Below are 25,347 nucleotides of genomic sequence, written 5' to 3' on the forward strand. Positions count from 1 at the left end.
TTGGTTCAGTTCTATAAGCAGCTGCCCTTATCCGGTTAGGAACCATACACACATGGAAACTAACTAGATGGATAAATAATTGTGTTTGATTCCTACCTCTATCCAAAAGCCAAGGCTCCATGAATTCAGGAGTTTTTGTAAGAAAGAAAAAGGTATCTCACCAATCAGCTGGTGGAGAGAGAGAGAGAGAGAGAGAGAGCAGAAGGCTGAATTGTCCCACCCACTCTGTACTTTCTCTTGCCATGCTGAACAGCTGATCTGTAGTATCTCGCCTTTTTTAAAAAGCTGTTTCATGTATGCTTTGTTAAATGAGAACCAGAATATGAGTTCCCATTTTGAATCCTTTGATGAAGATATTTGTGGTTGTCAAATAAGAGTACTGTAAAACTCAATGTAAGAAATTATTATACATTGTTTTATGTTTCTTTATATAAAAAGTTACAGTTAGCAAGCATATGACACAAAGAAATGAATAGGAACAGCAGTAGTTATGAATGCATGCTTTTTACAATGTATCTCACCATTTTTTGCCAACTCAAACATTCAGCAACACACATGCAGACCTGTCTCTGAGTGTCAAATTCAGTTCTATGATTTGATTTATATCCAACAAAAATTTCTACCCAAATTATGAATGATTAAATACCTGATTTAATAATTTGATTCCTGAAACTGGGTAATCTTTCCATCGTAACAAAACAAGACAAATAATAAATAGAAAAAAGAAAAATACTGATGATAATCATAAATGATAGCAAGGATAGTAGTAAGAGTCTTATTGCCATCCACCGATTTTACTTATTAGTGACTGATGCCTTTGTCATGAAATTGGAAAAGCTGGTCAGAGTCCAGAACACCTTTAGCTTGTAGTTCCAAGGCCGACATTTTCACAATTCATGGTAGAATATTCAAAATCACCCAGGAGCGCACTATTTTCAAGAAGTCTACATAATGAAAATAAGTTCAACGTAAATAATCTTCTTGCATGGCACATACTATACAAACATTACAAGGACATTGCTATGCCCAACTTGTATTCAACATCAAACTCTGTGCTCCCTAACAAATGTATCTGCAATTATGTTCCAAAGAAATCTGTAGGACTTAAGCTGGTTCACAATGGCACTGGCATGCATGCATTATACCTCAGATTCTCTCATATACCAGGCATACAGTGTTTGGTGTGATACAATGCCTATGTATCTACATACCATCCAATAAGTTTACCTGCTGCAAAAAGACTGGATGAATTATGTGGAATTATTCCCCTCTTGTAGAAAGATGTATTTGCATATGATTGTACTCATGTGGATCTTGGTGCCCTTGTGTGGCCAAACTGTAGCTCTCCAGATGGCCTTAGACTACAATCCCCATGAGCTCCTACCAGCACATGCTGACAAGGGTTCATGGGAATTGTAATCCATGGACATCTGAAGAGTTTGGCCACCCTTCTGTACAGACTGGTGAGAAGGGATGCATGCAGGTCTGTGGCTTGCTGCACATATATATAAGATTGGATCCATTAGCTGTTCTTCTGGTGAAAAGGGGAAGTATAGTCTTCCCCCCACCCCAAAGTTGTGCTGGGGATCATGGGTCCTTAATAAACACAGGCTGTGTGAGGCAAGTTATTATAATGAAGGGAGTTAGATAAGAGGAAATTATCAGGATCTACTTGTCAAAGGATTTCAGTGCCAGTGAACCTATTGTCTCCTTTGTAATGATAAGTGGAGCAAACAGAAGCAAGGCTTAAGATTCAAACCAATGTTTGGCATATGCCTATTCTCTGGAATTAGCAGCCATCTGAATTGACTGACACCCCACAAAGGAAAATTAAAGCACTGATACAGCATATGCCTCACTTGATAAAAGAAATCACATTGAAATATTTCTTTCCTAGACATCTATTAGAAATATATGCATATGTTATCACTTTATTATTGTTAATCTAAGATCTGTATTATTTCTGTTTTATGTGAACTGCCATGAGCCTTTGAAGAGGGTAGTATATCATCATCATCATCATCATCATCATCATCATCATCATCATCATCATCATCATCATTGAAAACACACATAAACACCAACCCAGTAATGTACAGTGCAATTCTAAGCAGAATTATAGCCTTATAAATTCATTGACTTGAATTAATTTACAATGATGTAATTCTGATTTGGCCTGCACTGTTAAAGTGAGGCCCTAATGCATGCATGAAATTTCTTTATTCTTTTCCATATGTTTAGTGTGCTCAACAGGAATGAGCACGTGGATCTTTGCTCAACTGTTAAAAGAGCAGATGTTTTAGCAAAGGTCCATACATGCAACAGATTCATGTGAAGTTTTGGATTCCAGTATAGATATTTTTGTGTTGTAAAAATTACCAGTGCAGAACCAGAATGCAGAGCCGTTAGAGCAAAATAAAATTATAGCCATTCAAACTTTTCAGAACAAAACAGCAATTAGAGCTAGCAAAATGAAAACAAGGAGATTAAATTCTTACAGTCTAACAGCCAACCCTGTTCTTGACACCATCAATTCTAAATCACAGTAGAGTCAAAGAGCAGATGTTCTCACATCTTCATTTGATTAAGCATTTAGGTGGCATAAAACAAACAGCCTGATCCACAGCTTTGGTAGCAGAGAAAGACCTGGTACCAGTGTTGCTCACACAGCAGGTAGAAGACATTATGTGTGGAACCCAGCTGGGAATAGAAATTTATCTCCTGCTGTTTACTCTACAGTTGGATACTCATGACAGAAACTCTTGGTTAGACAGTGACTGAGTACACTGTTTGCTGAATACAGTTCTTGGGAGCCAGCCTTGTAGCCCTGGCCTAATGCATGAAGGAAAATAATAGATATTAACAGCATCACTGCAATATCACCACATAGAAATCTGTCATAGTCAGACAGGAAACACTGTAGAGTGCAGAAAATGCTTTACAGTGGCCTGTGTGTATCTCAAAGTATAATGGAAACAGTGAATAAGATTTTTTTCATGCAAGTAATTCACAAGCTAAAATATGATTACCCTTTTTGCATCCCCCCTGGGGTCCCCGAAGGAAGACTGAGTTTAAAAAGAGACAGGTTTGTTGGCTAAGGTTCTCTGCACTCAACAAATGGACCAGGCTGGAAGTTATTATCTACTAAAGCACTTTATACATAATTTCCATAAATAAAGGTGAATGGGTCATGCGAAGCATCTGTTTGAAACTCAAGCTTAAAATGTTGATAACCTTTAGTGAGATGTTATAGAGCAACTGAAGATAGTGATTTATTTTCTGCTGCTTTTTGGGGGGTTATTTCAGCCCCTGCTTATAATTTGAATTAGGAGTGTGCATTCAGTTCATCTGAACCAGAGAAAAAATCCCAAAACTATCCAAAAAAATACCAATGGATGGAGATCATGCAGAATTTCAGTTATCTGAAATGGCCAAGTCTGAAAATCCCCCCCCCCAAATATCTGTTGTTGTTTTTAGCCACCAGATAACTGAAGATAACAGTTGTTTAAGGGGATTGTAGACCCTTTAAATGCCTTCCAAGGGAACCTGGAGAAGGCATTTAAAGAGACTGCAATCCCTTTAAATGCCTTTGGAGTTCACTCCAAGCTCAAGCTGAAGATTAGTGAAGGTGTTTAAAGGTACTATGATCCTTTTAAATAGCTTTCCCCCCCTCCATTGGAAATAATGGAGGATGGGGGCACCTTCTTTGGACACTGGTCCAATCTTTTTGAAATGTTGGGAGGGGAGAGTTGAGGAGAGGCACCATCAGTAATGCTTCAAATGTTGTGCTCCAACTTCAAAACACAGCCCCCCCCCCCATAGTCTCAGAACTCCTCAGATCAATTCTCTATTATTCCCTATGAATATAATGGTCCTCATAGAGTATAATGGAGCCAAAAAATTGGGTTTCCAAAATATTTCCCAAATCCCAATGCCATATCAGTATTGGGATTCTGGAATATTGGGAAATGCCAGTATTGTCCAGCTTCCATTTCCCTGAACCCAAAAGATAGTGGAGTTTTTTGCACACCTCTAATACGAATGTCTTTGTCTGCTTGAAGCTCACTTGGCATACAAAGATGCCAGCTACCGAGCACCATTAGCTTCACAATAATGCAAAACACAGAGACAAACACACCACAGATACACACAAAGCAAATGACAGACAGCTAGACAATTTCAAAGAAAAAAAATGAATGGAATGCATGAGATGGTGAATCGGGAGCTAGGCATTTGTTCACTTACCTTCTGTTTGTCTTTTACACCCTAGTTGTGTTGTACTCTGATTCATGTTTGCTTAGAGACCCAATGAGGCAGAACCTGGAATGTTATGGCTATTTCATTCAACATAATAATGTTTGCATAGAAAAAAAAAGAAATATATGCATACACATTCTTAATTGTAATATAACTTAAGAAACTGATCAACTTGTTCCAAATCACTTAAAATTTGCATGCAAGAGGACAGCAGTAAAGTTTCTTGTTAAACCGATCAACCCTGAAAGTGTCTCACCAATGGAACTCATGCCAAGTGAGTGGCCTGAAGTAAACAGAATGCTTTGAGAATCTGGGATACCTGGTCGCTTATATGTACAAAATGAAACATGTGGGGCACATGAACAGAACACTAAAGACGTAGAGAAAAAATGCATGCATGTGAAACACAGATCCAGTTAAAAAGATTCTGGCCACTTCCAAATTTGTACATAAAACCCAGTTATGTTTCTGGTTTTGTTTGTTTGTTTGTTTTTTGCTTTCTGCTTTTACTAGAAATTGTTCATTCTTACTTACAAGCATGCAAAGTAAAAGAACCTCTGTGTTTTTCTTTAAAATTGAAATCATGCCAGACTTTGTATGAAAAGTCATATCTTTTTTTCTTAACAGATCTAAAATAATTAGATTAGAACCTAAAGCAAATCATTTTAGGCTATAAATGGTCAATGAACAAGATAAACAGTAATGCTATGGTCAGCCACAAAACTGATACTGTAATAGTTTGAAAATGTTGTCATTTACTAAAAAGAAAACCATATTTTATGAGAAAGGGATGGATATTCTCTCATTGAGCAGCTCCTCTCCATGCTAGATAGAATGTCTGTCGCTCAGGATTAGAGCAAAATGCAGGGTTACTTTTGTTATATTGAAATCACATGTATCTTGATATTTCAAAGAAAATGCCATTAACTTTAAGCAAAAATTTCTTTGGTGTAGTTGAATGTAATTGCCCTTTCTTGTATTTTTCTTAATGAGATTAAAACAAGATTTAAAAAAAAAAGATAGCAGTGATTTTAATGAGAATTTAAGGGGGGACAGGAATAGAAAGGAAAAATAAGCATAAAGAGAGAAAAAGTCCATTCACACAACTTGTTTTGACCTTACTTGCATCTATTCTGCAAAGGTATGGACATGCAAAGCTACTGTGGAACTGAGTGAGACCAGCTAGGTAATGATCCATGGTTGTAAATAAGGTTTCCAGCATATGTAGCTTTGAATTCTGGACAAAAATGTTTCCAGGCCTTTGCACAGGTACCCATTTATGCTAATTGTGATGCGCAAGTTCATCATAAGCTGTGTGAATAGATCCTAAGACGAGGACGAAATATAGTGGCCTGAATGCCAAATGGAAAGAGCCATTAGGGAGAAAAAAGCACAAGGGAGTACTTGGGATGAAATCAAGTCCTCATACCATAGTCTTCATCAAAAATCGATTGATACTGACCGCTGGACTGCTTTATCGTGTCTGGAAAGCCTGTGACTCGTGGTTGGTACGTCTTCTATTTCATCTATCTCGCACGCGTCTGCAGCATCCTGTGAGTAGCTATGCTTCATGACAAGAATATTTCTCCTGTTCATGGGTTGTATGAGGGGCTTGACAGGCTGGGGCTGAATGTCTGTCAAGATAGGCGTATCTCTTGTGCTGAGGTTACTACGGCTGCCCTTAGTGCTAGATAGCTGCGATCCACAGTGGTGGTCGTGAATGCATTTGGAAGATGATCTCCGCAGTTTATGATAGTTTTCAAAGTCCTCGGCAACGTCTGCAAGGTCTGCAGTGGCCCCTGTCCCTCTCAGAGTGCATAACTCATAATGAGGAGGCTCAAACACCTCCTGAAAGACTGTTTGATCAAAGTCTGCCTTCCGTTGGACAAATTTTTTACGAGGCTGTTTGATCTGGACTATGACAGAGATCACAATAAGGAGGACGACAATGCAAGAAGTGACCCCAATGACAGTTCCACTGGTATTGGTAAGCTGATCCAAGAGGTTGGCTTTTCTCTTTTCTGTGTGGTGGACAAAAAAAGCATAACATTAATATCCTTTAGAAAAACAAGTACCTGCAATACTGTTCTGCTGGTCTCCATGAAACACGCTGTTACAATGACATTATGACAATTTATCTAGCCTGCAATGCTAAAAAGATAATTCTGGTTCAATATCAATCTCCTGCATATAGTTACCAAATAGAAAATACAGCTCATGTGGTCGTCTGTAGTCTGGTTCATAAAGTAGTAGAAGAGTTGGTTTTTATACCCTGCTTTTCGCTACCCAAAGGAATATCAAAGTGGCTTACAATCACCGTCCCTTCCTCTCCTTACAACAGACACCCTGTGAGGTAGGTAGGGTTGACAGAGCTCTGGCAGGACTGCTCTGTGATAACAGCTCTATCAGGACCGTGACTAGCTCAATTGGCTGCATATGGAGGAATGGGGAACTAAACCTGGGTTGCCAGATTAGAAGCCATGAGATGTCATCCTAGAGGTTCCTATTTAAACTGTGCAACATTCTTTGAAAGCCTCTTTCGGAGTTACAGCTTTCATATGATACAGCATGGGAATTTATCTAAAGTTAGCCTATGTGTGTTCTTTACTAATTAACTCTAGAGACTATGTTGCTTATTTGCTCATTAAACCTGTGTGTTTCTAAATGTTTTTGTCTTCTTGTGTGCATTTAACTTTAGGGACCCATGACTTTGAGCATGGCTTTAGACTATTTGGCTGTGGCTCAGAGGGACCCAGGCGTGCGTTTCTTGAGACTCCCACAGATGAATTACTGGATCCAACCTATAATCTTTTAGGTTTGTTTGCTGTAGAACTACAAAAGTCCGAACCACAATTGATATTTGTAACTATCCCAGACTGCTCTGACCTTCCACAAGTCTCTTTAGAGGTCTTAGTGCTGCATTGTATCATCAGATTACAATATAGACACTGAAACCAGAAGATACTAACCTTTAAATCATGAGGATAGAGGGTAGAAAGAAGAAGAAGAAGAAGAAGAAGAAGAAGAAGAAGAAGAAGAAGAAGAAGAAGAAGAAGAAGAAGACCGATACCCTGTGAGTTAGGTGAGGCTGACAGAGCCCTGATATTAGTGCTCGGTCAAAACAGCTTCATCTGGGCTGTGGCGAGCCTAAGGTCACCCAGCTGGCTGCATGTGGGGGAGCATAGAATCAAACCTGGCTTGCCAGATTAGAAGTCAGCACTCGTAACCACTACACCACCCAACATCATATGGAAAACTACATCTCAGGAGCCTTGGACTGACCTCCATCACCACATCCAATGCCGGATTTGATGACAGGATTTGACCCTATGGATTGGATCCAACTGACTTCAAGGGACACTCTGCTTTCCTATAGAGCCTTTCCAAACTCCTCCTTCTGGCTACATCCCATTACCACACAAAATGCTTCTCCTGGCAGTTTTGGAAATAGCATTGATTATATGACATGCAGGTGACAGAGAGAAAATGACAAAAATCAACCCCTCCTTCCATCAAAGTAAGTGCCATCTCATGCGTAGAAGACAACTTTGGATTCAGTTCGATATTTCCCTGGCTTCAGTGATCATGACTGACAATTTGAAATAACTGCATCTTGTGGGTAATAGAAATATCCCCTTACCCTTGAAACGTTTCATATCCAGGCCTTAATAATTTACTTGAAACTTCTGGCTTTAGTTAATGTTTAGCTGACTCAGGAGGAAAAGCAATGATTATTACAAATATGGTTTCCAGGAACAAGAAAAAAACCCTTCCCTCTGAGCCATTACTTACATTTTTGATATGATGTATTCCAAGGTTGACAAACATAAATCTTTAGGGCATCAGTGCCCTAGGCCCAAAGGATAATCTATACAGACTCCTTGTCACAGCCTGTTCATTGTGGCAACATAAATTTCAATTGCTGTGCTCCATTAGCCATGTGATTATCACTATATGCTGAACTGACTCTCAGACACTGTCAAATTTTATTTTAAAACAGAAAACTGGGAGGTATGTGATGTTGAAGAGCTGCTTCAGTGGCCAAGGTCTCCAGTGTGTCCTCTCATTGTTGGAAAGACTGAGAAGGTTATAAGTATGATGGTAGAAGAGGAGGGAAGACCCAGGACTGCACTGGCCAGGAAGGTAGTACATCTTCAGGTCCCCCTCCCCCAATAAAAGAGATCACTGGAGCTTCAGAAGTATCTTTTCATTTAACTCTGTGGCAGAGGTTTTCTTTACTTGGGAGAGGTCTGGGATAATCTCTGGCCACTCTGAAGAGTGGAGTCAGCAACTTTTTGCCTTGGAGAGTTCTAGCCACCAATCAGCTTGGCTGCTAAGGCTTGTGTTCCCAGTCTGAAGAATTTGGCTATCCATCTGCAGATTAATATCCTTAAATCAATGTGACATGGTCCTTTCTTGAAACTGCCTCTGATGAATTAGGAGAACCTGCTTGGTTTTGTGATATGAGTCAGTTATGGAATGTTCTCAAGTTACCAAGCTGCTGCTGTGAGGTAAGATTATAGAGATCATGGAACAGGAAGTTTAATTAAAAAAACGAAGATTTATTTATCTACACATTGTGTCGTGAATTATCTTTAAAGCTTGTACTTAAAGGCCTCTTTATCTCTAGAGACAGACTTCACAACACTATCATCTCCCACAGGTATTGTTAGTCCACTCTGCCACCATGCCATGGACAACTACACCCAAAATCTTCCTCTTCTATCTAAATTTCCGTCCAGACAGCTTTTGACCCCTCTCTCCAAGTGGATTGCATGCTGGAGCAGCACTCCCATAGGCTCAACAGAGAAAACAGCAGAGGGAGTGTTTTACTTCTTATAGACTAGACAGGCTCCTTTTCCATTATAATTTGCATTTGGAAAAGTGGCAATGGTATAAACAGTACAAATGCATATTGCCTTAGGCACTTACATCAGTATGTCTAATTAAAACCTGATTAGTTACTGTAAGCATCAATAATCTGATAGCCAATGTTGTCTCTCAAAATTAGACAAGGTAGAAAATACAAATTCTTATTCAAATACTATGCAATGTGCACATGTATATACCTTAATACCATGTCAGTGAAATAGATAGCAGCATTGGTGACTTTTATTCCACTGGTCACCAGCCCTTTCACCAATGAGCCATGCAGTGCAACTGAAAAGTTGATGGTTATCACAGGGTGGAGAACATATGGGGCATAACAGTCTTAAAACCATGTAAAGTGAATCTTTAATCTACAGAAGCCCTATATGTAACAATCACTCACAGTGACAGGACTGCTATACCTCATGTTCTAAAGGCAGTGAAAGGTAGACAAGCAGGCTCATAGGGCAGGTAGCTACCAAGGCCTCTTTCTTCTTGAATTCCTTTATAAAAGCTGAAGCAGAGGAATACATGGCAGAAGCAGAAGCATTTATTTATTTGTTTTGTTTTTATATTTAACCCCACCCTTCTTTAGAGGCTCAAGGCAGCTTACAACAATTTAAAATAGACAATAATTATTAAATAGAATTTAACTCTCTAAAAATCATAATTACATTAAAATCAATCCAATGTATTCAACTTTCATACGGCCTCCTCTTTATGGGAGCCAGATGATTGCAGAACTGAGTGGGGCCATATGAGATAAATTGTTTGGGGGTGGATTTTCAAGCAGGGAGGCCAGCATCTCAATGCTATTCCTAGACCACAACCACAAGCCTATTGGAACAGCTCTGTTTTACAAGCACTGCCTACATGATTAAGATCCCGTAGGGCCCTGATCTAATCAGACAGAGCATCCCACCAGGCTGGAGGCCAATTTTGCCTCTTTAGCAAGTTTTGACTGCTAGATATTAATGTTCTTTGGGGGGCATGTTAGAAGAGGTGGTCCCATAGATATGATGGTTCCATGCCTTTGTGCTTTTGGTAACCAATGGTTTTTCAATTGATTTGGGATGTTTATTTAATGTTATTTTTTTAAACTGTGACTTTCTTGAGGACATAGTGAAACATGCATTGAAATATTCACATAATTATGATTTACATAATTTAATCACAGGTAAAGAATACATTTCCAACCAGTTTGAAAACATATTTAAATAATATAAATGCATTAATGTTCTAACTAATTAGTGTGTATTTGATACTGAAAATAATAAAGTTCCAATATCATAAAACATTTATGTGCAATTTCCATTCTACACACTTATGCTTTACCTTTGCAGTGGTTTTCATCCCATGGATATACACAGTTCTGGAGTCCATTGCAGACCAATGTATTATTAATACACATATTACTATGGCAAAAAAATGTGTTGGCTTCACAAGGAGCTAAAAAAAAGCAAACAACAACATTCATCAGCAACATTAAGCAGTGCATTTTTATCTTATCAATAGAAAATATTAATAGTAATCATTCAATGCTCAGTCATGAAAAGTCAGTTGAATTTTGCAACTTTCATTTCTTTAATTTATGTAGACTATATGAAAGCAAGGTTAACAGTATTTACAGAAAACGGAAAGGGACTGAAATGGATTTGGGACTGAATTCCATGGTGAATGTTGTAGTTCTTGCATCTCCCTATGTCATGAATAAATGTGAAATAAAACATAAATGAAGCAAATATACCCAAATTTTCTTAATGTGCATCACTGATATAGGTTGCAGAGTTCATCTTTTCTTGATACAGAGTTTGGAAACCTTATATGCAGAGTTTTAGTATCTGCTTTGTTTCTTAGAGGGAGGTGTGTGTATTATATCCAATCCTAAGAGAAGGATAAACTGACCAGTGGTGCACACTGGTGGGAAGATCCATTGTTTGTGATTGTATATAAGTTGGGGTTTCTGAGGGGTTTGTTGGTTCAGTTCTACTTCTTGTACCACCATTAGGAGATAGCAATAAAGAGTTGATTGAACTCCCAGTGTGCCTGGCTTCCTTCGAACCCACAGATCTAACAATTGACATGCAAACATCATCACAATAACTTCCTTCTAAATCTATGTTGTATGAAGGGTAGGCACTCATGAAATAATGTATCATGGTGAGCCAGACAAAACATAGATCCAACTGGATAGAACCTATAATTCAATGAAAGAGTAGAATCAGGAACAAACATTAAATGATATAGTTGTAGAAAAAGACAATTGTGGTGTACAAAGAAGGAAAGATCAAGAAGGGAGCAACAAAAAACAATTAAAATACTTAGGACAGAACCTTATCTCTCCTGTTAATTGATAGCCTTGTGAGTTTTGGACACTGACCATCTTTTCCAGTTTCATGAAGAAGGTGTCAATCCTTGTCTATCTAGAGACTGCTACTCATATGGCAATTTCTTTCTCCAACAGCCAGCTTGCTGTAGTGGTTAAGAGTGATAGCCTTTAATCTGGAGAACTGGGTTTGATTTCCTACTCTTCCACATGCAGTCAGCTGGGAAATCTTGGGCCAGTCACAGTCTCTTTTAAAGCTCTTTCAGCCTCACCTACCTCACAGGGTGTCTGTTATGGGGAGAGGAAGGGTAGGAAATTGTAAGCCATTTTGAGGTTCTTTGGGTAGTAAAAAGCGGGGTACAAAAAAAAACAGCTCTACTTCTCCTTCACATGTGCTCATAATTTTTTTGAAACATTAGATGAGCAAAAGCAAGAGAAGTTAAGTGTTGCAGATTGATGCCCTGTAACGTGTAAAGATGTCAGATCCAGGACAATAAAATGCAAGCTACCAAATGGAAAAACTTGACAGATCCTCATTACAAACAGTTCTCCATACAAACTGCCTTTATGTTCCAAAGCTAGCAAATTAATCTTATCTCTGTCAGACCCCTGGCAAAGCAAAGAATGATAACATCTTTTTAAAAGAGCTGTTTTATCAGATAGAGAGCAGAATTAATTGCAACTAGATTTGTGAATCAAGATTTGTACACTCTTGGAGGGACTTTTGGGTGAGGAAAATAGTAACCTAATGCCTCTGAATATTCCGAAAAATACCACAGTGAAAAATCTAGCAGGGTGCAGCCCCACCTGAGGCATTTCCCTGGATTAAGGGGAGTCTCTGTGATCACCCACTTTTCTTCTTTATACCAGCTACTCATCAGTAAAATGTCATGCCAGAGGTCTCGGTGGTTTGTTAGAGTTAGCTGATGAAAATCAGATTACAACTTTCTCACAGTGGATAATAATTACACCCAAACCTCACCTTTTTATTATTCAAAGATAGATATTATGTTGATTGACAAGGAGAGTTGTTCTCAGCAACAAAACTTTAGAAAACAACAAGAATAAAGTCAGCATCTGCTCATAGGGAAATACTTCCTCTTTCAATTTTATCAATATTAAAAATGAAGCTAAGTATTTCACCTGCATGACTTTGATTGCAAAAAAACCTAATCTGAGTTAAAGGAATTCAGAAAGATTAGAACAGATAAAGCTTTTCTATTTTTTTTAGATATTTTACAAAGCTGAGACTCGAAGTTGGTGACACATTTGCATAGAGTACATGGGAATTATTCTGTTTTGGCTGGATTTACAATAACAAAGAGTAAAGATCTGACTGTTGGCTTCTATGGTATAAGCAGAAAGAATAACTAGAGTAGAAACCTCGACTCTAGTTAAGAATCTTTTTTTTCTTTCCCCTTTCATATGTTAGTTCATGAATACATCTTTATCTATGCTTTAGTCTGATCCTGCACTGCTACTGTGTTAATTGCTCTTCCAAACCAGCATAGTCTATCTCATCAGGACTCAGAAGCTAAGCTGGGTTAGTACTTGGATAGGAAACCACCAAGAAAGACTTTGCAATGGCAAACCATCTCTGTTTGATCACGTGTCTTGGAAGCCCTATGGGGTTGCCATGGGTCAACTGTTACTTGATAGCACTTTACACAAACCCATACACACATTTACCATAATGTCCCTGGTTCAAAAATATATTAAAAATAACAGAGACCACCTTTATACCACATTTGTTGAATTATCCCCTACATTTGATTCCATAGATCATTCTAGACTTTGGCATAAATATTTTGTATATTAATGGAACTTCACTCTGATCTCACAGAGAGTTAGATCTCAATTTACTAACCCAGTTCCTTTGAGAAAAGGTGCCACAGGACTGGCTTTTGGCCCCTTTTCTGTTTAATTTTTATATTTGTAATATCATTCAGATCCTGGATTCCAACAAATTCATTCCACCATTTTTAGTTGGTTAGAAAATCCCAGTACTGCTTTATGCAGACAGTATGGTCATCTTGTCCCTTAACAGAATTGGATTGAGGAATATGCCATCTAGGCTGGTCACTTAGTGCAGTGAAGAACATCTGGTAATTAATTATAATAAAACAAAAATAGTCTCTTTCAGTAAACATAAGTCTTAATTTTGCGGGTTTATTAACTCCAGTGAAATTCAGCCATGCTCTTAATTTAACTATCTTGTCATTATATTTCAATCCTCTTTGTCATGGCAGGCACATTTAAATGCCAACATTAAATGAGAGCCATTATAAAATTCTTTGATGCCACTGGTAACCAGTTGGTTGCTCCTGCACTAAAGGTAAAATCATATCACAAATTCTGTTGAAGTGTACTCATGCTGCTTTAAAATCATTATAATGAACCAGAGCTTCAATAAACATGTGTGCATTCCTTGAGAAGACATGGAATAATTGTCTAAGACTCACAAACTGGTGAGATCATGTGGACTAATATTACCAAAGGCCTATGATAGAAGTGCTCCTGGAAGCCATGTACTACGTTTCAATATTCACAGGGACATCCACAAGCCTCAGTGACACTTTTATAACCCAGCAGAGGTTGTTTAGTGAAGCATCTTAGATTCAAGTCAAGTCAAATACCTTTATTGACATAATGGCAAAACATGTATATAAAAGATAAAGTAATTCGAATCCCAGATCACTTGCAGAAAAATCCCATGGAGGAATTTTGCAATGCCTTTGGTTACTTGAGGATTGTGATCCAGTAAAAGAGAGTGCACTACTGTCGAGGGACTGTGAATCTTGCTCACCCACATGAGAGGATTCATCTTGGATTCTAGATTAATACTACTAGTTATATTAAGAACATAAGAAGAACCATATTGGATCACACCAATGGGCCATCTAGACCTGCATCCTGTCTCACTCAGTGGCCATATGAAGAAACTCTGATGATTTCTTGTAGAAATACACCCAAAGCAAACAAAACCAAAAGGCAAAAAGTTGTGTCTTCTTGAAATTTATTAAACGCAATCCTGAATAATTTTGCAACCAGAACCGGAGTCCCAGGTATTCAATCCCGCTTTCTAGTGCTTCTTCAGTGGCTGCAATTATAGTCTTAATATAACATCATATATCACCAGTATTACAGGTACAGGATATCACATAGGCAACAGCTCTTCACTAAAGGGGTCACTTCTTCAGTTGTACCCCTCAGTCACTATGGCTAGTAGTCATTGATTTATCCTCCATGAATCTATTTACCCCCCTCTTAAAGCTGTTCACTCCTGTGGCCAACACTATATTCTATGACAGCAAATTCCACATTTGAATCATTAACTTAATTACATTAACTTTCCTTTCAGCATTTTTAATTGAAAACATTGAATAACTGATTTTTAAAATATCAAACATTTTGAATGCTTACATTTTATAAACATGAATCTATGTATTTAAGAAACAGACCAGAACACTATGCTGAATTATGCCCCAAATGCAAAAGGAATAAAGGATTTTATTTATCATTTATTTATTTATTTATCATACTTCTATAGATTGTGTAGCAGAATTTCACAAGGATTTATATTATCGATAAAAATAACTAGTTGGAGCTCAGGGTGAGATGGCATAACCAAGTTTGGATGTAAGTTTGGGGGCGGGGGGAGGCAAAACCAATAAATTGGACTCACTGGTTCTTTCTGCTAGGGGAAGAATCTTTCATTGGATGAAGACTCCGCTGGAGACTCAATTGGGGGAAAAAATTGTCCATGGGAATTCCTAAATTCATACATATGCTATTCAGGTAAACCGGATTTGTAAAGGGCTAGGAAAGTTTTTTGATCACATTTCAAGTTTTACTAAACACATAATTCAGTGTGTTTCAGGGGTGAAAAGGACAGGGTGAATGCTAGGAATGATTACGGAAGGCACAAAAAACAAATCAGCAACTGCCATGAATCTGCTTTATACATTTTCAATGTAGCAACTTTTCTAATTTACTGTCTGGTTTTAGTACGGTCCATTTCAAATCATATTATAGAGTTTCAGATTAGAGGTATCACTGTGAGCAAAGTGAAAGCGTGGGTAAAGGACAGAGCTGTTTAAGTGCTAGTGTAGCCTTCTCTCTGCCAGACACTTCAGGCAAACCACAGGGGATCTGGCAAGAATTTCCTAGAGCTATTTTGCTGGACTGCATTATGAACGCATATAGTGAGTGTGATCTAGTAAACAATTCTTATGTCCTCATGTTCTGTTGCAAACATTGGACACAAGGTGGCAAACTAACTCTAAAAGATCTGGAAAATGTGACTACTTAACCCTTTAGGAAGGAATTAATCAGGCTGCTCAAAGTAAAGCAGCAGTGTTACAATTCATAATATATACATAAAATGTAAAAGAATGGCCATGAGGGAAGGAGTGAGGCAGCAATGGAATGTTGCAGGCATTTTCTGCATAATGAACTTCAGAATACTGTTCCTTTATGATACAGATTCAGAAGTTAAACTATTCTCATCAACGCTGGGTTTCTATGGGTTTCCCATGTTCTCTCAAATTTTCATTATTTAAATTATGACCATTATGACTACAGGCATGTTAAAATTGGTATTTGGGTAGGACTGTGGCTCAGTGATAGAACATCTGCTTCGCATGCAGAAGGTCACAGCCCTGATCCCCAGTGTTTCCAGTTAAAAGATCTTGAACTATAATGTATATAAATGTAACAAAATAAATAAAATAAGTAGGTGATGTGAAAGACCTCCATCTGAGACCTTGGAGAGTCACTTCCAGTTTGAGTAGACAATACTGACCTTGATGGACCAAGGGCTTGCTTCAGTTTAAGGGTGTTTCATGGTATTGTAAGTTACATTTTCATTTTCTTTATAGATTATCATCAAATGGATCATAATAGCCCAATAGTTACTGTAGGAGTTGGCTGTAGTTGGCTGTAGGAGATATATCTATATCAGGGTACCCAGTGTAGTGCCTCTGTGCACCATTGTATCTACCAACACTTTTTCTTGTACCTGCAAAGTGTTTTCTGAAAGTGGGCAGGACTGCGTGGAGATTTTCCCCAGGAAGGCTTCCGATTAGCCACTGGACATTTTACTGGCAGTGCAGATTGGTTAAAACGTTGCTTCGGCAGCTGTTGCCACCATAGCAGAAGGACCTTTGCTGTGTGACTGAAGGTAAGCTGCTGCTGCATCAGTTTTGTTAGTGCCTCCACCTCTTGTGATGGTGATTTGATGATATGTCAGAATTCCAAGGATACCCAGTAAGACTGATCGATATACCATTTTCATGTCTTACTAAACAATTCAACAAAAGGCCAGTATAAGAGAAGAACAGCTTTGACTACCATCTTGGCCTCTAGAGAAATATGATCCTATACTTCTTTTGCTTTTCTGCTATAAATTTTGGAATAGGGAGATGGAATAGGGAGATGGTGACAGATTTTGCTGGACATAGAAAATAAAGGACAAATTGGGAACAATGGCAGCTTCTTTATGGACACTCCCTTTTTAAAAGGCTTAGCTATCTCCTCCTCCTCATCATCATCCCATAGACTTCCTTTCTCGAAAGTAAATAAATCTGGAGCTTTCATCCTTTCCTCGTTCTATACCAATTTGAACCATTATACCGCTATTCTTTCCAATTTGCTGTTGCAACCTGATGGCCAGATCTGGACACATGAACAGCATCCTAAACAGTGCCAGGTAGACTAAAACAGTTTAACTCAGGGTTTCAGAGGTGTTGGAGCTTATACATTTATGCATTTTATTCCTAGTGTGCAGTCATTTATACTTGTCGTCGCTGAATTTTTTTTCCATTTCCAGTCCAGCGCTCTAATTTATCTAGGTCCTTTTGAATTTTAATCTTGTTCCCATGCAGCAGGAATCCTTTCATAGGCCTAAGTTATATTATAGGACACAAATTAATGCAGTGAAATTCCAAATTAATAAAAACATAATTTCTACCTATGCTGGAACCTATTCAATTCACAAAGTGCAATGCCATTATTTCTGAACTGAAAAGGAACACATATTTCTTTTTTTCAGTATATCAAAGCCTAATCTCAGTCAGTCACATGGACTGGATCCTGATGATAATGTCTACAAATGGAATGCTATTGCTTATCAGAGATCTGCAGTATAAGGGGGCAAATTGAAGAAAATTGCTGTCCCTCTCAGTTAGGGGAAATCATCAGGATCTAAGATATCATCTTCCTAAAGCCACTGCTCAACCCATACCCAATAGTAATAGTAGTCCGTAGTAATAATAAAACAAGACAGCTTTTAACTCAGGAATATAATCATTGTTAATCATATTAATTTAAACTTCATACTATTTGTTTGCAAAAACACAACAAATGTAACAAAGCAAAGATGATATTTGTAAGGTTGATCTAACAATTTATCAGACACATTCAGAAGCAAACACTCCAAAAGAGTTGGATAGTTTAGGAGTCCCCTTGGTTTCTTTGGTGGTGGTGTGTATGTGTAGGGGGGAGGATTTCAAATTCACAAGACCTTTCAAGATTTGTATTTTGTAACTGCATATTGTTGTTGTTGTTAGGTGCAAAGTCATGTCCGACCCATCGTGACCCCATGGACAATGATCCTCCAGGCCTTCCTATCCTCTACCATTCCCCCGGGTCCATTGAAGTTCGCACTGACTGCTTCAGTGACTCCATCCAGCCACTGCATATTACATAACTGTATATTACACCACTGCATAAGGATATACTAAGGGTATAGTAGCATGAGCCTGCTTTCTACAGAACCCTCCATGGCATCACCTTAATTTTTCTTTGATATTTGATATTCCTCCCTTCCTGCCAGGAGTTCAGGGTGGTGGAGTGTATCATTGTCCCTTTTTGCAGTTTAGCCTCACAACTGCCTTGGGAGGTAAGTTAGGCTGATAGAGAATTATGACTGCTCCAAGGTCACTGAGCAAACTTCATAGCAGTCTGGATTTGAATTTGAGTCTCCCAGCCATTAGCACCTCTTTGGTTCAGATGACCAGGATCAAAGAGGAGTCCTATTTAAAAATTAGATGAGCACAAAAAAGGCAATTGCCCATGCTACATGGGCTGTGGGTTTATTTGTTTTATTTATTTTAAAGCATTCATACCTGCTGTGTGTATATATGTGTGTTTCCTAGAAGGCTAAGGCAGCTAACAGGGCGCAAACACAGTCAAAGCAATGTTAAACTCATTTTTCACAGTCTAGACAGTATAAATGAAACAATATAGCCAGCATATTAAAACAGGGCATTTGAACTCATAAAATCCCCTCTGGAACAAAATTGTTTTAACTGCATGTCTGGAAGTCTGTAGTGTAGTGATCTGACACATCTGCCCAAGGAGCATGTTGCAAAGGGGTGAGGCCAGAATTGAGAAGCCCTAGGGACAGGTATTGTCAAAATGTGCCAGACTTGCAGACAGCAGAAGCAATCAATTTTCACATGCTGGTAGGTGGACAATATGTTCTCTTCTGAGCTGTCTTGATCTGGGCCACACATAGACATGGGAAACCCCCCCCCCCCAAATTAAAAAAAAATCATAGCAACTTGATCCTTTCACAACATTCCATTTTTATAAACATACAAATGATTTGTATAATGAATTCATTTTTTAAAAAAATGTTATGAAGGTAAATGACATACGTCTCTGTCTTAAGATTGTTTGTTCTCGTTTTGGATGAGGCATGCAAATATATATATACATATATACATACATACATACATACATACATACATACATACATACATACATATATATATATATATATATATATATATATATATATATATATATATTCACAATCCTGGCACAAACGTTGAATGAATGAAAGGCTTCTCTAGCAGTATGATGGCATCAGCTCTGGCTTACTTTGCATAGGGCTCTATGTTTTGCCATCATTTGAAACAAGAACCCACTTTACTTTTCTTCTACTCGCTTCATGTTAGGAGCTGTGTGGTAGCATCTATATTTCTTTCTAAACTTCCTATATCATTTTCTGCAAAGGGGGCATTAAAAATTGTCTTCTGCATGAGATTTCACAAAGGAAGCTAAAGGCATGTGTCACTGACTTGTATCTAGTGCCAGTTTCAAATCATACCTCTAGTAGCTTTGAAATACTCTCCAAAGAAGAATAAGTTCTTATACCACACTTTTCTCTACCTTAAGGAGTTTCAAAATGGCTTACCCTTCTTTCCCTTCCTCTTCCCACAACAGGTACCTTGTGAGGTCGGTGGGGCTGAGAGAGTTCTGAGTGAATTGTGACCGGCCCAAGACCACCTAGTGGGTTTCATATGGAGAAATGGAGAATCAAACATGGTTCTCCAGGTTAGAGTACCCCACTCTTAACCACTACACCACACTGGCTTTGGTTCTTGATTATCCTGTTTGAGATGCTTAGGTAAAACAAATATCACAGTTGTCTTAGGACTAATTTTATCATCAAGAATGTGAAATGTTTGCATGTTTTATTACACAACCATGGAAGCTTGCTGGGTGCACACCCACACACACACACACACTCACACCACCACCAAAGATGCCAAGGGGACTCTTAAACCATCCAAATCTTTAGGAGTATTTGCTTCTGAATGTGTTTGATAAATTGGTGGATCAAACTTACAAATATCATCTAAGCCACTTCACAAATTTGGTGTAAAGTAAGCGAGATCAGGGCCCTTTGGGAAAAAAATTCTGTTGGGTCTGTAAGACAGAGTTGTTCTTCCGGGGCTATGACTGAGGCCCCAACATCAAAGATACTGGCCTCACTGCACACACTCAGCTATATACCGAGAAGCGAAGGCCTAATACCAAATGCCTTATTCTACTGGCACTTTACTCTACCATCTCACTCCAGGAAAGTTTAAGTTCCAACTGAATACAAATCACACCAGAAACAGACTTTTAAACCTATAATAATAATTTTAATAATTGATACAAACTGCTTTTATGGTTGTGACTATGATGTGATTTTACTTAGGTGTGTTGTAAACAGCCCTGTGCCCATGAGGCAAATGCAGTATAAAAACGTAATAAGTAATTAAGTAAGTAAGGCTATATGCCATCTGGGCCCTATGAATTTGCTGGTGGTCCCGGGTCCCCAGGAAGTATGCCTGGCCTCAACCAAGGCCAGGACCCTTTTGGTCCTGGCCCCTACCTGGTGGAATGAGCTCATGGAAGAGCTGAGGGCCCTGACAGAGCTCTTTGGGTTCCACAGGGCCTGCAGGATGGAGCTATTCTGCCAGGCATTTGATTGAGGCTGGGTTGGAGACTGGGGTAATAAGAGTGGGTCCTCCCCCTCCTAGTTGAAACTGGCTTCCTCCCCACCCCCCAGGCCAACATTGCCTGGTGACATCAATTGGAACATCATAACTAGGAACAGAAGGGGCAAGGCGCTGAGGGGTCAGGGGATAGATACTGTTGCCACCATCTATTATATAGGTTCTATGGGGATTGTATTTTAGTATTTTGTGTTTTAATGTTAACCGCCACGAGCTGGCTGGTCCGAGAGTGGTGGTCTATAAGTTTAATTCAAGAAAAGTAGATAAGTGAATGAATGAAAGAATGTAAATATTTTGGGTCCCAAACTGGAGAAAGATGAAATAAATAAACAAACAAACAAACAAACAAACAAACAAACAAATAAATAAATAAAGTTATATGACTCCACAGTTACTGTGAGGTTGCCCACACACACACACTGAAAGACTTCTTTAACAAAGAAACACTTTTCTTCCTCAGAGGAAGTCTTTCTTCATCAGAAAAAGTCATTCTCCATTTGCAGGAAATCTTTCTCTGTTAAAGGAAGACTTAGCGGAATAAAGTAATAGGCTCCAGTTCAGTAGAAGGATATCATGGGAATCCATACCATTCATATGGAAACTTTTGATCCAAAATAGGTACATTTTACCAGACAAATTCAGTGCAAGGAAATTTTAAATGGTGCAAAAATTAGCGTGAAGGAAAACACATGGGATATGAAATTCAAAATCATCCCTTAAATTGAGCTAACTATCCTTAGTAATAGCAAGCCAGTGAGACCTAAATAGAAGTTCCACCACAAACTTTGCAGAAGTTATTGGGTGATGATCCTGAGAGCTGAAGAAATTATATTTCCAGATAAAGAATGTGCTTAAGGCAATTCTCTGCCTGGCAAGAAGGTCAAATGCTGCCAGAATTATAGGTATCAAGAGAATGAATACTGTGAACCAGCTGTCAAAGGTGATAGAATGAGTGTCTGTACTGAAGTGCCAATAAACGAATTTCCTCTGATCCTGATGCCTTGAATCTAAGACATTTCTTTTAGCTAAGCTAGCTAAGCTCTTTGGTAGAGCTGCCGACATGGCTCTTCTGTCATTAATCAGGCTGGAGATCACTGCTAGAACACAGAAAGGTGAGGATAATATTTATGGGCAGATTTTGTTTTACATATTGTTAAAATTAGGTTTTTAATCCCCCTTCCTTTTAGCTTCTGATATTGATTTTAGATTTGCTGAGTGCTAGCAGGAAACGTATTGGTCTCCACCTTTTAGGATGGTTGAAGCACAGGATCTCCTTTTGGGCCAGCCACTGGAAAAGAGAGGTGGATGGGTGACAGAAGTCAGACCTTAACTCCAGCCTCTACGAATGGCAGCATCAACTCTCCCTTCCACTTGGTGTTAGTCGTGGAGGACTAGCTTATTGCCTGAGGGGTGGGGGGAAGAAAGGTCTTTGGGGGCCTCTCAGCCTAGATTGGCAGTTGCCTGGGAGTTTTTCCCCCACTTGCAGCATTCGGGGCAGTTGAACAGAATGGCAATTACCCTATCACCCAGGCAACATGTGGGAACAATTGGTATGCAAGGTACTGGTATGTTTGTAGAGAGATTTCCATAATGCAAACTCTTGGATTAATGGAGAGGGGGGTAATTCAGATCCAGCTTTACAGCCTGAAAGCTGCAGCAATTTGCAAGCTTTCCGGCAGGTGGCAAGTATTGCTACAATGACTAGGGCAATTCTAAACAATGCTATCTTTCAAGTCCATTGAAGTCAATGGGCTTAGCAGGCATAATTTAGGCATGCATAAGGCCTCCTCAGCATGTGTTTTGGGAGTGCAGGTTAGGTCGCCAGCTTTGGTTTGAGAAATTCCTGGAGATTTGGGGATGCAGTCTGGGGAGGGCAGGGTCTGAGTAGGGAAAGGACCTTAGGAGGAAATAATGCCTTAGAGCAGAGTTAGTCAACCTGTGGTCCTCCAGATGTCCATGGACTGGCAAGGGCTGGCAAGGGCTCATGGAAATTGTAGTCCATTGATATCTGGAGGACCACAGGTTGACTACCCCTGCCTTAGAGTACACCCTCCAAAGCAGCCATTTTATCCAGGGGAACTGATCTGAGAGATCATTTGTAACACTGGGAGAACTACAGGTGGTGCCTGGAAGTTGGCCCCCCTAGTTACAGGTAGAAAAGCGCAAGGAGTAATCCAAGCACTGGTCTGTACACACAAGTGGGTTTGGAGTTACTCAAATAAAGAGAGCAGAACTTTGATGTTTCTAAGGGCTCTCAGCCTGGTAAGTACTATGGCCCTAAGGAAGTTAACCCATTTCTTTCGGTAACATTTTTATTCTGGGAATGTGGAGGCACTGAGTTTGGAGGGAACACATGACAACACCTGCAACAGACATGATAAAAATGATGATGTACTTCTATTGCAATTCATGTCAGGGAACTTTCTCTGGTGTGCAGTGTACAAGTCTCAAAATCTACGGGGAGCTCATGCATTCTACCGCAACAAAAGTACACCTCCCCCATTTGCACTTTGTACATTACACAGGAAATAAAATGGAGGGGAAGTTGCCAGTCATACATGAATACTCCACTGGTGCTTATTTGTTATATTGGCAGGTGCTCTTCACTGCCATTGTGTTTGATAGAGCAGATTATATTTGTCAGAACTGGAATCAATGAGGTTGAGGTTCAGAGGCATTCAAAAGCTCCTTCAGCCAAACCCATCCACTAGCCTAATATTCTCTTCAACGTTTATTTGTAGACACATAGCAAAGCAGCCATTTCTCCAAACAAATATGACTTACAAATGAAAACAATAGTTCACATGCAGACGGATACTTTTGAAACATTGTGCTAGCACACAATAACATCATAACAATCTATTGCCATTATAGGGCATTCTGAATTCACAGTTTTCAGTTCTCATTCTTTCTGCTTAGTAACCACCAAGATAATATGTAACATCTAACAACAAATGCTTATATATATATAGCTACTGGACCTTAGATATTTCACAATGTACACTGGAAAAACAAGTGCTTGGAGAATATCTATGGATATATTGTATTAAAAAAATTCCCATGTTTATGCTTCGATCTGATATCCCTTTAAAAAGATCTTGACTTGCAACCCAAGCATGAGCTGGTGAGTGGTGAGTATATGCCTACCCTTCAGTACTTGATAAATTGTGAATCCCCTAATGCCTGCATGGTTGTTTCTAAGGTAACAGAAAACGATGCCTCCAATTTAAATGAATCAGACTCTGGATATTCAAGATTGCTTCAACTGCAGAACAAATCAGAAGTAATAGCATTGGACTAATATGCAGTATTATCTCTGAGACCAGCTTGATTTATGTACAAGAGAAACATAAATTACCTTTGAAATCACATTGCAGAAGAACTAGAAGATACAGTTTATGATCAGTAGGATGTAGCAGAATGTTATGTGATCAAGCCCACATTTAGGTAAGAGACTGTTACAGACCCCATATTTTCAACTACCTTGGCCATCATATGCAGAAGAGTTTATATACTTAATCAGAAGATGATGTATTTATTGAAACATGGGTAGCCTGTTAGCCACCACTTAACAGGCAGCTTCAGTTATAACTAATAACCGCACCTTTTCCCTACCAACTTCATTCACAACATCTAGCCTACCCTTTAGTGAATCGTAAATCAGGATGCTGTATTTAAGATATACTGTTTCAAAGTACTTAACATGAATGATAATTTGACAATAATCAAGATACATGATAGTGTTATTGTTTTTAAAAAAGATTCCTCTTCTAAGTGCTAACATGTGTTTTGTTCACAGCTGTCTTCACTTCATTAATAATCTTTGCTAAATGATTATTCCCTTTCAGTTTGTATTGGTTTGAGTGATCTGTTTCCTTCCAGCTAAGGAAGGCAACTCTCTCCCTCTGCTATAATTCTCCTAAGAATTATAGTTATTTTTACTGTATCTATACAAATTAAACTAGCAAACCCTATGATTTCAATTTAAGTTATCCTAATTTTCTTGTTATTTATACAAAGTCTCCTGCCACCAGCCAACAGAGCTCAGCATGTTTAATTACAGTATTTGCTGGCGTATAAGACTACTTTTCCCCCCTGAAAAACATGCCTCCAAGTGGGGGGGTCGTCCTATACACCGGGTGCACTTCAGTTGGGATAGACATAGCTGCCCATAGTGGCCCCTAGTAATGTAATGTAATGTAACAAACTCTATATTCTGAGTGGAAATGTTGGGGGGTCGTCTTATATGCCCAATCGTCTTATACGCCGGCAAATACGGTATGTGTTGGGCTGTGGCTAATATATGCCTTATATCAAGTATTGTGTTGTTGTAATTCTGTTTTTTACTTCTTTTAAATATAAGGAAATATCCTTTAAGAAACTTTATTTGTTTTATCAAATTTTTCTGTATGTACGCTTTGATACCCACTCGGGCACCTAACCTTAATATAAATACACTTTTTACTTGCAAAAAGCTGAAAAATCCCACCCATTTGCTTGGATTAATATCTTTGTACTTTTGAGATCAGTCTTTTTAAGCTTGCAATACCTATGGTACTATGTTCTGCCTTGTACAAATCCCCTTGCCTGTATTGTGAT

General features: G+C 38.7%; 1 protein-coding gene across 5 annotated transcripts in view; it reads right to left on the reverse strand.

Annotated features, from left to right (window-relative positions):
- Positions 1-394: 394 nt before the first annotated feature.
- Positions 395-25,347, reverse strand: part of NETO1 (neuropilin and tolloid like 1) — a 177,318-nt gene continuing 152,365 nt past the window's right edge. For 2 of the 5 annotated variants that reach the window (XM_077352890.1, XM_077352891.1), the window contains exons 8-11: positions 10,462-10,575; positions 5,720-6,278; positions 4,246-4,320; positions 395-944 (exon numbers count right to left, since the gene is read on the reverse strand). In XM_077352890.1, coding sequence (XP_077209005.1) covers positions 4,260-4,320; positions 5,720-6,278; positions 10,462-10,575 — 734 coding nt within the window. In that variant the 3' untranslated portion in view covers positions 395-944; positions 4,246-4,259. Of the gene's footprint in view, positions 945-4,245; positions 4,321-5,719; positions 6,279-10,461; positions 10,576-25,347 lie in introns of those variants that run through there. The other 3 variants (XM_077352888.1, XM_077352889.1, XM_077352892.1) reach the window with 2 other exon arrangements.

The sequence above is a fragment of the Paroedura picta genome, chromosome 9 (assembly GCF_049243985.1).
Source record: "Paroedura picta isolate Pp20150507F chromosome 9, Ppicta_v3.0, whole genome shotgun sequence".
Lineage (NCBI taxonomy): Eukaryota > Metazoa > Chordata > Lepidosauria > Squamata > Gekkonidae > Paroedura > Paroedura picta.